This window comes from Strigops habroptila, chromosome 6 (genome assembly GCF_004027225.2).
Source record: "Strigops habroptila isolate Jane chromosome 6, bStrHab1.2.pri, whole genome shotgun sequence".
NCBI lineage: Eukaryota > Metazoa > Chordata > Aves > Psittaciformes > Psittacidae > Strigops > Strigops habroptila.
The window spans coordinates 50,203,417-50,215,909 of NC_044282.2; the positions used below are offsets into that span (position 1 = coordinate 50,203,417).

The 12,493-nt window shown below is 35.4% G+C and overlaps 1 protein-coding gene across 3 annotated transcripts in view; it reads right to left on the reverse strand.

Annotated features, from left to right (window-relative positions):
- NBAS (NBAS subunit of NRZ tethering complex) overlaps positions 1-12,493 on the reverse strand; it is a 176,713-nt gene that overhangs the window by 69,720 nt on the left and 94,500 nt on the right. For all 3 annotated transcript variants that reach the window (XM_030489718.1, XM_030489716.1, XM_030489719.1), the window contains 2 exons: positions 8,122-8,351; positions 1,725-1,835 (listed from right to left, as the gene is read on the reverse strand). In XM_030489718.1, the coding sequence (XP_030345578.1) occupies positions 1,725-1,835; positions 8,122-8,351 (341 nt within the window). The remainder of the gene's footprint in view (positions 1-1,724; positions 1,836-8,121; positions 8,352-12,493) is intronic.

A 12,493-nucleotide genomic window follows, 5' to 3' on the forward strand; every position in this document is an offset into this window, starting at 1 on the left:
ATAGGGTTTTTTTGCAATCAAATATGATCATATTCTTCAAAAGAAACAATTATAATTTCCACTGAATGTAAAAAAAATGTTAAATGTTTTTCATCAGACTCAAATTCACAGCGTGGCAGAAAAACGTGATGCTTATTTGTCATCAAGTAATCAAAGAAATAGTTAATAAAAACCGTGTGGTTCTTTTGATCTTCCCCCTATGTAAAGTAGCTTACAGAAATACTGCATATTTGGTTAAAGAGATTAAGTCTTAGAATAAACTTCTTTTCAGTTCAGAATAAATGCATAACGAGGCATGCATTATTAATGTCATAATCCCAAGACTAAAATATACCGTAATGGCCATATGCTGTCAATCAAATTTAAAATGAGATTATGATACAACAAAAACATGCTCAGCAGCATATTATCCTATTATACATCAATTTTCAAGCCTTTTTTGAATTTCGTTAGGGAAAAGGTTGTTCATTTGTATGTCAGTGATTTCCGAATTCTATGAATACTAACTCATGAAGGACAGGAACAAAGAAAATGGAAGACAACTTCTGCAAAATACCTTAGGTAATATTCTAGTCCTAGAGAAGTCAGCTGGCTCTTTCACATTCACCCCAGCCAGTCTATTTTGTTTAAAGCACTAAATAATTTAGCAGCACCAAAACTTAGAGGGTATGACCTCTCTGTTTTCTGGAGGAGGCAAAAAAAAAAAATAAAAAATCTCAGTATGTTGTTTCATGTTCTCAGATCTTGCACCAACATCTATCAGTCTTTTGTTTTTATGTCTCATATTTTATGAAATGTTTTAATGCTTTTTAATTAAGAAAGGTACAAATACAGCTGCAAGCTAAAGCCGCTTTCACAATTTAAAATTTGAAACGAAACTAGACTGATTTGATCACGTCTGTCAGAACAGAAAATAAGAGCTGCTGTATTACACAGGGGGCTCTACATCACTGTCATTTGAATACGCTATTCAGGCAAGTAGCTTAGCCTTTCATTGAATGGGGTTATTCATCTTTCAGTGGGCAAAAATACTTGTCTGACTGACAAAATGTCAAATTAAAAGGGAAAAAAAAAAAAAAAAGGGAGAGAGAAAAAAAACAACCCGCCTCAAACCAACCCCGTAATAGAAAAAAAAAAAAGCATCCCTCCCCTCATGCCCTCCACCAATCCTGGGGCTGGTCTGCCATAATCTTGTAGGGTAGAAGAGTTCCCAAGAAATATTGTAAATAACCCTGCTTCTATAAAAAACCTGAAACTGAGATGAAGAGATGAATAATGTGAATGGGAAGCTCCAATATATTTATTTCCTTTGCTATTATGTAGAAGAGAGACCAATAAATAGCAACATTTTTAAAAAAATATTACATAAAAATCTGTCGAGCTTCAGGACTTATTCCAATGTTCTGTAAATATAACTAAAAGATAAGTTGCTATTAGAAGAGAGCACTAAGCATTCCAAGCCGTGGAAACCTAAAACTGAAAAAAAGTCCCAGGATACTCAGAACAGTAAGACACATAAGGACTTTCACCCTCTCTTGTACACCTGTTTTTGTAGCTGGTTACAAAAGCACCACATGGAAAAGAAAAATTCCCAAACCATTACAACACAAGAAACATGAAAATACAAACCAAGCTCTAGCCACAGTATACTTCACTTTCTCCTAGGTTAGCACATATTTCTGTGTATCAGGATCGTACGTGTATTTGCAAGGGAGAAAACGTACCCACTGTCAGTGAACAAGAATTCCAGATGGGTCATATAAACTTCCCAAAGTGGAACTTTGTATCGCTGAGCCAAAGAGACAGAAATCTTGTAGACATTTTCTTCAAGTGTTCTTATGGAGGAGAGACATGAAAGAAAACAAAGAAAAGTTTGTTAGAAAAGTTGTTAGAAAAGCCCCTAGAGACATGACATGAAAATAAATACTTACATTAGAAAAGTAATGATTTGTTTTTTTGTTTTTTTGTTTTTTTTTTTTTACATTTGCTTATACTCAGTGCTTCATTTGGGGATAAAATAAATGAACAATAAATAAATCAAACTACAGAGATATTCCAAAGACAGGCACCTACTTCCCATACACTTTAGTTCTCAATGACAGCTTCTGTCTAACCTTTGTGCTAAAGCAAAACCCTCAGTTTCCATTTCATTTCGAAGTGGTAAAGGATGTAATGTGTGACAGTTCATATTTATTCATTTAGTGGCAACACCCACAGAATTCTAGCATCACTATCTAGGTCCTCAAAGCTCTTCCTAGAAGTTCACAGACAAAAACACTCTTAGTATTTACAGACTAAAAAAAGGTGCGATGTCCAGCTCCTCGCTGCAAGTGTCCTAGAAATGTTAAAAAACATTTTTTCTGTTATTGTATATCCCTTCAACAAAACAGTAAATGGAGAATCTGTTTAATGATCAAAGCCTTAAGTTAACTTCATATTTACTAATCCACTGAAGTTAGTATGGTTCAAATAGACACACATGGTTCCTGGTTTTAGGCTGGTATAGAAATAACACTATTAAGGCTCATGCTGGGTGTTTCTGAGGTTTGGTTTTGGTTTGGTTTTTGTTAGTTTTTTTCTTCGGGATAATTCCAAGACCAATACTATCTGTTTGTAATTACACCCTCATAAACTGTCATGAACAACTTTTTAAAAACTGTATTTGATGTGAGTAGCGCTGACCAAGTTGGTTTAGTTTTGTTTAGATTTAAAAGTCTTGTGAGACTAAGGAAAAAAGCCTTACACAACATGAGCTACTACAAAATACAGTTCCAACTGCCAGTAAATTAGTTTACAGAATTATAAAACTCAACTCCACAAAATTGAGCAACCTTGTATTACGTTTAACATTTTCCTTATATTCTTTATATTATTTTCTAAAATCCTGGAAGGTAGGGGCAGACTTTGTGGAGCAACAGTAACTTTTAGTATATTTTCTATACAATCATCATGACCCACGTATGACTAAGTGGAAAGCAGGAAAAAACCCTACAGATTAGATAGCATATCCTCCCAGATTTTGGGTTTTTTTTGTCATTTACAAATGTAGATCTGTGCTAAATGAGGCTTACAGCTAGAGTTTGTCTTAGGTGAACAGCTGACACATCCATGTATCTTGATTCTGATTTTTAGATGCTCAATCCAACACACCATTACATTCCACTGTGATAATTTCTACAGATATTGTAGAATTCAAATAAGAATTAAAATAAGATATATGATGCAGAGTAGAAAAGCAAAATGCCAAGAAAGAACATAATGCTGAAAAGTCTTCACAACTGGCTATGAGAATATCCTTTGCATTATAGCTACTGCTCTAATAGTGGGAAAAAAAAAACCCAAAAAACAAACCAACGAAAAACCACACACACAAGCAAACAAAAGATCCACAACCCTCTTGTAATGACTTTTAGTTATGACAACCCCTGAAAAATATTGGGCACTTAACACTGAGTAATATGTATGCAAAGAAAAGGAGGCAGAACACTTTAAAAATTGAACACTTTAAAAAAGCTTTAAAATTAAAAGAAATAAATATATTTTAATATAAATACAAGTATTTATTAAAAAACACTTCAGAAGAAAAGAGGAAAAAAAAGGAAAAAAAAAATCCCACACGCTCTCTAATATCTCCTGTTCCAATGACCACAGCACCTTCCCTCTGATTTTCCAGCATGGCAGTGTTTCCTGTACCCGACCTCTTGGAACTGGACTCAGTACTTCAATGCTAACAGAAGAACACTTTTTAACCCAGCAAGCAATGATGTATGTGTATGAGGATGATGATCTGAAGTTTTCCAAAAATATTCAATAAGAGTCATATAATCTTTTACAGGCAGATGGTCTCCTTTATTTTTTGACATTAAGAAGTACCGTAACAACAGTACATTGTAAATTCCAGATTAGTAGCCACTAATGCAGGCTGTCATTCAGTACATAAAAGCAGATCTTTTTTAAGCAGGGATACACAACAGTGGTTGCCAAATCACAACGCATGAACTTATATTCTTTTGCATATTCTTTTGCATTTTCCAGAAACCATTTGATGTACTGTGAGCAAGGAGATTACTAGTTGAAGTGAAAGTGAAGATTGATATAAGACCTGCACAGCAAGTATGCCACGGGCTAACGGGAAAAGGTACGCTGGAGATGATGAGGTTAACATCAGTATTCTGCAGGCTAGTCCTCAACACTGATCTTAATAATTTCATTAATTAAAAAATGTACAGTGTATTACTTTCCTTGTATCATCAATTCAGACACAGTATCTTGACAGAAAGAAAAGATGACCTTTAGGAATTACCTAATAAACCTTTGCTTAAAAAACAACTTCTGAAATTAACTGAGTGGTTCTAAAATGAACAATGGAGCTACTGGAGAAAGTCCAGTGAAGGGCTGCTAAGGCAAAGAAGGGCCTGAAGCATCTCTCCTATGAGGAAAGGCTGACAGAGCTGGGACTGTTCCGCCTGGAGAAGAAAAGGCTCAAGAGGATCTCATCAAAGTATATAAATACCTGAAGGGAGGGTGTAAAGAGGATGTAGCCAAGCTCTCTTCGGTGTTGCCCAGTGACAGGAGCAGAGACAAACATGCACAGACATGGGAGGTTCTGTCTGAACATCAGGGAAACGCTTTTGCACCATGAGGGTGACTGAGCCCTGACACAAGTTGCCCAAGGAGGCTGTGGAGTCTCCATCTGTGGAGATATTCAAAAGCCACCTGGACATGGACCTTGGCAACTAGCCCTAGGTGTGCTCCCGATAAGCTGGGGGATTGGGTAAAATGACCTCCAGAGGTCCCTTCCAACCTCAACCATTCTGTGACTCTGTGATTCAGTGAAAGAGGAAGATGCTATGAATACTTCAGTTGAACAATAACTCAGTCAATCATGCAAATCAGGAGTGGCTGCTGGGCTTGTTGAATGCTAGCCATTCCATCTAGCACTCTACAAACCTTACTAAAATCCTGTCCTTCCATCTTAAGAATGGTATGCAGTGGCAGCATAAAGCAATGGAGGTTTTAAGGAAATGATATTGTATAGATGAAGAACAACAAGAAGCTATTTATTACCAAGATAACACTGATGAGACAAAAACAAATAGTTGTCACACAATGAAAACCTGACAAAAAGGCCATTACCTTGCAAAGGACCTTTTAACTTTCTTTTCCACATGCCTTTTCATGCCCAGCCCTAACTCCCTGTCTCTGTGAGTCTGAGAACTGCCAGAGAAATCCCCACCTAAAGCTCCAGTGCAGGCACAGTTTGGATGTGCTTCCTGTGTGCTGCTGCACCAAGCCTGGTGCAAAACCAAAGACAGAAGCAGTTCTTGTGGATGGTTCTTAGCCACCCTGCCTGTGTGCTAGCACGAATTTCCAAAGTATCAAAAAATATGCCTGTGCTGTAGTGTTCAGCTGGGATTTTGCTATCTTCAAGCTCACAGAAACAAACATTTGGCAGCTCAGAGCAATTTTACTTTTTTCCCTGTCTTGTTCTCTAAAACCTCAGTTGTATCATACATACGCACGTGTTTGCTGTCTTCACCATTTTCTGTTGACATCAATCAGCTACAAACCACCACTGGATTCACTCGTAATAAGGGGAAATGAGATCCACTTTTCCAGCAGCCTGTCCTCAAAAAATGTTTGGGTTTTTTTTTTTAAATCCAACTTGGAGGAGAAGTGAAATGAAGATTTAAGCCAAGAGTCTTTTGTTTCCTCTCACGTTTGAAGAGGAAAATAAGATGGAAGGCTATGGCTGTTTGTTACATTCTGTATCAGCAATGAATCAGGCTGTGTCTACACTGGCAATAGAGCACAGCAGTGTAGCAAAAGTATGAACAATGGTTCAGAAGCTAAAATCACTAATAAGAGCCAAAGCAGATTCAAACGGCTTTATACAGGACCTTCTAGTTTAGTCTTCTGGAAAGGGACCTAATTCATATGCACCAAAATTGTTCTGAGAACCCTATATGCACAAGCTAAGTTATGAAATTCAGATTGCTTGATAATTGCACAATTTTTCTAAAAATCTAGAATACGTATTTCGGATCGGTGACACAAGACAAGGAAGAAATTGGTATTAAATCATTAAATTCACCAGCAGTGAAAGGCTGAAGACCTCAGGGTAAGTGAGTGAAAAAAAGAAACCAAACTGAAACAAACAGAAAGCCCCAAACAAACAAAAACCACCCAAAGCTAGCTTCAAGTAAGAGCATAATTTTGAAACCTCATATACCATAGTTGGCCTGAATCTACACAGGACTTCAACTGATTACTCAAGAATTCTCATTCAGTCTTGCTCTAGTTTCCCTAATTCCTTTACAGATACAATCTACTCTATTCTGCCCAAATAAATTGTTAGCTGCTTGAGAACTAACCTTGATTAAGTCTGTGAGAGATCTTTAAATATCCGATAAATAACGCATAATAAGCTCTAATGACAATACACCAAATATGGAAGATAAAATTGACAACTATTTGTTAAGTAGTTTTAGGAAATTGCTCATTATAGTACAAAGCTGGTTTGTAAAAAAGATAGCATCTCCTTCAGGTGTTGTTCCAGAAAACAGCACTTCATAGAAGATTAAAATCATGAAGCACTTAATGATAATTCAAAAATAAGAAAAAAATATGCTATACAATTAGATTTAATTTGCACATTGTTTTCATTAGAAAATTCAGATTAAGAGTCAACTGAAAAGATTAAAGCAAGGAAGCTTAAACTAAACAAGTAATTAATCATATCTTTGCAACTGCGTAATATGGAACTACTACTCTCATCCACATCCTATGAAGCCTCATTTTTACTAACGCTTTCATACTGTGTTTCAATGTCTACTTGCTGTAAGGAACTGTCTCTTCATATTTACTTTATTTTTACAAAAGACTATCTAAAGGACTCTTGGATGATAATGTAAGTAAGCATGCTGCATCCAGACTAAACATCTGTAATAACAGAAAGATTTCTGTATTGTAGTTACTGTAGATAAATATTAAGACATTAAATTTACTCAATGACATTCTACTGATGTATGTGCTCAATTAAAAATGTATACAAAACAGGTAACTCCAACAGAAACACTAAAAGATGATTACAAATTATTCTTATGAATGCAGCACCAAAATCTATGCAGGTACAGATTTTATAGATGCAAAGCAGCAGCTTAGTGTCCAAAACATGAGGTTATACTATTATTCAGCATTTCATATAAATGTTTTTTCACTAACAAATTTCTATTGGAATTGTAGCTATGAGTAGCTACATAGGTGGAATACTATAAACATCTAAATATCGTCTTCAAAAGCTTTATGCACAGAGTTAGTTTAAAATTGGATTAAAAATCATAATAAAAGTTTCTTATTGGACAGAACAGTTCCACTGACAGTCTAGCAGCTATTCAACTGTGACTGTCTTCAAATCATATAAAGTTCAAGTATATCCATGACTTGTTCACAGCTTAAAGTACCTGCACACAAATGTTAATTAAATGTATTTTTGAAAATGAAAAGACAATACTGTCCTATGTCTTTTTTTCTATTTTGGATTAATTGAAAGGAGACAAAAGCATTCTAAATGTCAGAACATGTGCGGCAAAGGCTTCAGTACTTAGAAATGACTATAGAGGGAAAATGTTATAATATACAGATGCTTTAACTAAATTAAGTAAAATACAGTTTATTAGCTTGCCTTTTTTTTTTTTTTTTTTAAACTACAGTTCATTACAAACGTTCATACTTGGGCATACCCTCATTGATTGCTAGGGCAGGTTTACAGCAGATGACAGGAAGAGATTAGACCTTGACTTATGCTCTAATTTCATTCATCCCTGATTAACTTTAATATGAGCACTTTATAAACACAGTTATAGCTTCCAGTTATTCCACAGTTATACCTTCAATAACTTAAAAGTTATTGATCCATTTATTTGAGCAACATTTCATTTAAGTGGAGTAGTTGAAAAGGAAAGACTCCAATTGTAGCAGCATTACAGTGTAAATATCTAAAGCAATCGGTAACTTCACTCTTCAGAAGGTCAGCACCACTTTCAATTTACTTAACTGATTTAAAGCTTAAAGTAATTCCATTTTAGAATAAAGAAAATAAGCATAATAGACATTACTTACTCTGCCAATCCTAGTATTGTTTCTCTCTTGTACTGTCCATCTGCTGTAAACCTCTGCACATCCACTCCTTTGCCAAGCCCTTGCAGAATCTGAGCTTGAGTGAAATCCAGTAGTCGTTCATTGTAGTAATGCAGTTGATTAATCAAAGTTGCGATTTCTTCAGGCCAGTCTGTACAGCCATACTGAGTAACATGCTTTGTGACCATCTGAATCAACTCTTTTGGATCAGCCTGTAAAAATAATTGACGACGAACTAAAAAAACCTGTAAATTTCTGGGAAAACAAACCAATCCAAACCAAACAAAAAAAAAGCCAACAACAAAAAACAAACAAACAAACAAAAAAACCTCAAACAAACAAACCAACAACCCACCTGATCCCTGTGTTCAGAACCAACATATTTTTTTCCATTTCTGGGAAACTTTAAGCACAGAATTCCAATTTTCTGTAAGGACTATTTGCTATGATGTTAAAATTTATCCTTTTGGATATTTTAGACTATTCTATATGCTACAAAAATTCAAACAAACTAACCTAACCAAATTAATAGTAAGAAGGACTTCACTATGATGGAATTTCTTTGCTTTTAACCCCCTCATTGTTATTAACATTGAACTAGGCAACTGATTGGTAAAACACTTCAACAGATCAAAGAAAACTTACAGATCTCTCAGCAATTACAAACACTTCAAGTAAGTTTACTCTAAAACAGAGACTCTATCTCAAAACTAAGAATAGAAGCAATATTGCAAACTGGGAGGAGGGAGGTTGTTAATGATTTTGTGATACACTCCCATTAAACAGAATTAATAAAAGGAATACTTTAGCATCTTAACAGTTGAGCACCGATACTTTCAAAGAATAAGAAGTGCTGCAGGATCTGCAGACTACACTTCAGGCACTGCCTACACCCTGAACCTTCAAATAATTAAATATTGATCATACATGGATAAGGACAATCTTTGTTTCCAAAATACCTTCATCACAAATAAATCTTACTTTTCTCCATTAGAAATTATGCATCAAGTACATATTTAATCAACCACTAACTTCTGTCACCAAAAACCCCACCTAGAAAAGCAACAATTTAGAACATGAAACAAATACAGTCTGCATGTTTGAAATTAAAAAGGAACGCATCAACTGCAGAGATTTCCAAATTACCTCAAGTGCCTATTGTCTAGGCACCTACCCTTGAACACAGTTGTATGATATGTAATCACTCAGCACACTCAATACCCTGACTTCTCCCTTCCATGAAAAAACAAGGCTGCCAGGAGCACAATGCCATAAGGAAGCACCTGCTGAGGAAGGAGTGCCACCAAAAGAGCCACCAAAAAATACCTGTGGATGCCAGCTGTAGTTGAAATATTTTCTAAAAGAAACTGCTGATTTAACCGCTGTGAATTCAAAAATGTTGAGTGAACTGAACAATATACTTTGTTTTTATTACAGATTGATTCTATTGAATTAGAAGTTAAACCCATGAACATTAACTAGAGTGCACAGCAGGGTAAAACATGCACCAAATATTTGAACCTTGAGGCATGCTTCAATTTTTCTATGACTTGCTGGTCATTCTAAATAGTTTTTTTTTTTTAATTTTTTTTATTTTTATCCGTTTCTTTTCAAGTTTTAGCTGACAGGCTGCTCACCAAGTCATATTAAATGCTCCAGGGCATCCTTCTTCCTCTCCACACGGTACTTTTCTGAAGCCCTTTAAAGACTGAGAACTCATTGGTTTTATTAAAAACATCAGTAGTTTTTTCAAGGTTGTTTAGGAGATTGTTAACAGAATAATAAAATCTCAGAAAAGAGATAGGCAAGCAGAGCAGTGCCTTTGTAATACAATTATATCAGCTGGAAACCAATCCACTACCTTTTAAATGATACACTAGAAAACAGAACATGGAGACGGGGAAAGTCAGAGCAAGATGAGGAAACCAGTTTAACATAATTGCCTAAATCCTTTGCACAGTCTACTGAGAAAGGCAGGTCCCTCTGACAACCTATGAGGGTAACTTTGCTATCTTTTGCTAGGATTCCCCCGTCTCTGCTAAGAAAAGCAGAACCCAATGTCAGCACTTTTCTTCCAGTACACAACCCACCAGATTATTCATAAACTACACAATCTTGAAAGTATTTTCAAATGAAGGCACCCGAACTCCTGCTTGAGAAATGGCTTTTGAAGATGAAAAGATAACATTTTTAATAAGTTTCCTGAATAGCATGTAACTTTTCACTGTGAGGCAGAACTAGACTTAAAATAATATTAATTACTTAGGTAGATTAAAACCATTTTATTCCTTTTAAAAAAACCCATAAACTGTCACTTTACTTCCAGTCACAATATTCTGACCACTTGTAACCCTCTCAGATGGCATCTGTCCCTAGGACTAACCTTTATTCCCCATTTTTTACATTTCCCTGAAAGCTTCCGTGTGCAGTCTTTCATGCTGCCTTTTTATGCTTCAAATGAACACCTTAAGGCCATCTCATCAGCTTAATCATTTTCCTGCTAATACTTTTGCCAAATAATACCTACAAAGATGCAATAAGTGTGCAGTTCCACAAGGACTTGTCTCTATCAAATTCATCAGTACTGTTTTTTCACCAGGTTAAAATAAAAATAAAGAAATCCGGATCAAGGATCATTGTGTGATACAGTAGTACCACAAGAAATAAATAATAAAGACAAACTGTTACAAAGAAGGAAAGAGAAGGAAATGGAAGATAATCTGTTGTGTAACATGTTGTTTAAAGGATAGCTGTGATCCGTGTATATACATGAGGAAGAGAAACAAAAAAAATTGCTGTTTGTCCCCAAGATAACAAATTCCCACTACTAGGTTCTTATCTGGGTTCTGAAATATTCTATAAAAAGGATGGCTCTGAAAAGTATCACAAACATTATTTAAAAGACTTAAGAAACATACCTTATAGTAATATACAAATAGTGTCTTTGGAAATAATGTCTTAGGGTTTACTGAGCTTATTAACAGGGAATAATACAATCATACTCTGTATGAATACCCATGTATGTATACCCATACATATGTAAAGCAAAAATGCGCATCAATTCCTCAATCTAGAAGATAAAAGATGAGATCTGATAGCTGGTAAATTAATACACATCCATCAAGATTAAAAACACCACCAGTTGTTTTTTATTGCAAGCAGCTGCCAAGGATTGTGTTGAACTCTCACCAAAATTCTTTCAATCAAGTGTTGTCCTCTTTTATCCCTTACAAGACAAGACCTATGCTCCAAACTATCAGAGCATGTGAAATCGAAAATTAGAGAAATCCCAGAGCCTGCTTCATGCAAGAGCCTATACTGAGATCTGATGTGAGACTTTCTAGGGTTTTTTACTTGATATAAAATGATCTTTCCCAAGTTGCAGTTGCTTGCAAAACTCATTCACTGGAATGACACAGTTTTGCTTCTCTCAGATTTGTCATCCTTCTACTGATTCAAACTGTTTTCTTAAATAACAGTGCGGCCTGTGCAGTATCCATCAGGCATTCAAAACACAATCTCAATGAAAATAATATAAAAACCTAAAGTGTTCGGTATCAAGCTGTACAGAACTTGTACTTCATCATTTCAAGTATTCATTCTTTAACATCTTCACATTTTCAATAATACATGGGATTTTTTAAAGATAAGCACAAATATTTCTACACCCATTAAATACCTAGTTCGATTAGACATAATGCTTGTTCTAACAAACACTAACACAGAAAGATCATTATAGCTGTATTGCCAGTATTCAAAAGAAGTCTTAGTTTTTAATTTGAACATTGTAACAACTAGCTAGCAATAGCAGCTGGCCATAAAGTAAATTAGCAAAATTGGTAAAGGCTGACTCTTACTGCAGCATTCAAAGGGTTTACAAATTATGTGACTTTCTCAAAATTGTAACAGACATTTAGGAAAAAAAAAAAAACTCTACAGCCAGTTTGGGTAAATACAACTAACTTTGATAGGTAAGAGTGGTAAGAAGTCATGTTCAACTTGTTCTCTTTCTAACATTATCTGTAAAAACAAAGTAAAAAAAAGGAAAAAAGAACGAACTGCTACTCCACTATTTTAACTCTCTTGGCTTTTCAGAGTCTTACAGAAATCGTATCTAGGTGTCCAACTCCTCTCTTTGCCAGATATATTTCTCCAGTACTTCTAGACAGAGGTTTGAACACTGCTTTCCCTCTGTGATCATTCAGGAAGGGTATTTTACCTACGAACACACGTCTGGTATATTTCCAGAGAAGCCGCAAGAGCTGACTCAGTTGTATTACACCCTTAACTCCTTAGCACTGCCAAGGGAAATCCCTCGTGAACTATCTGCCAATGCATTTTACTCATGTATTGG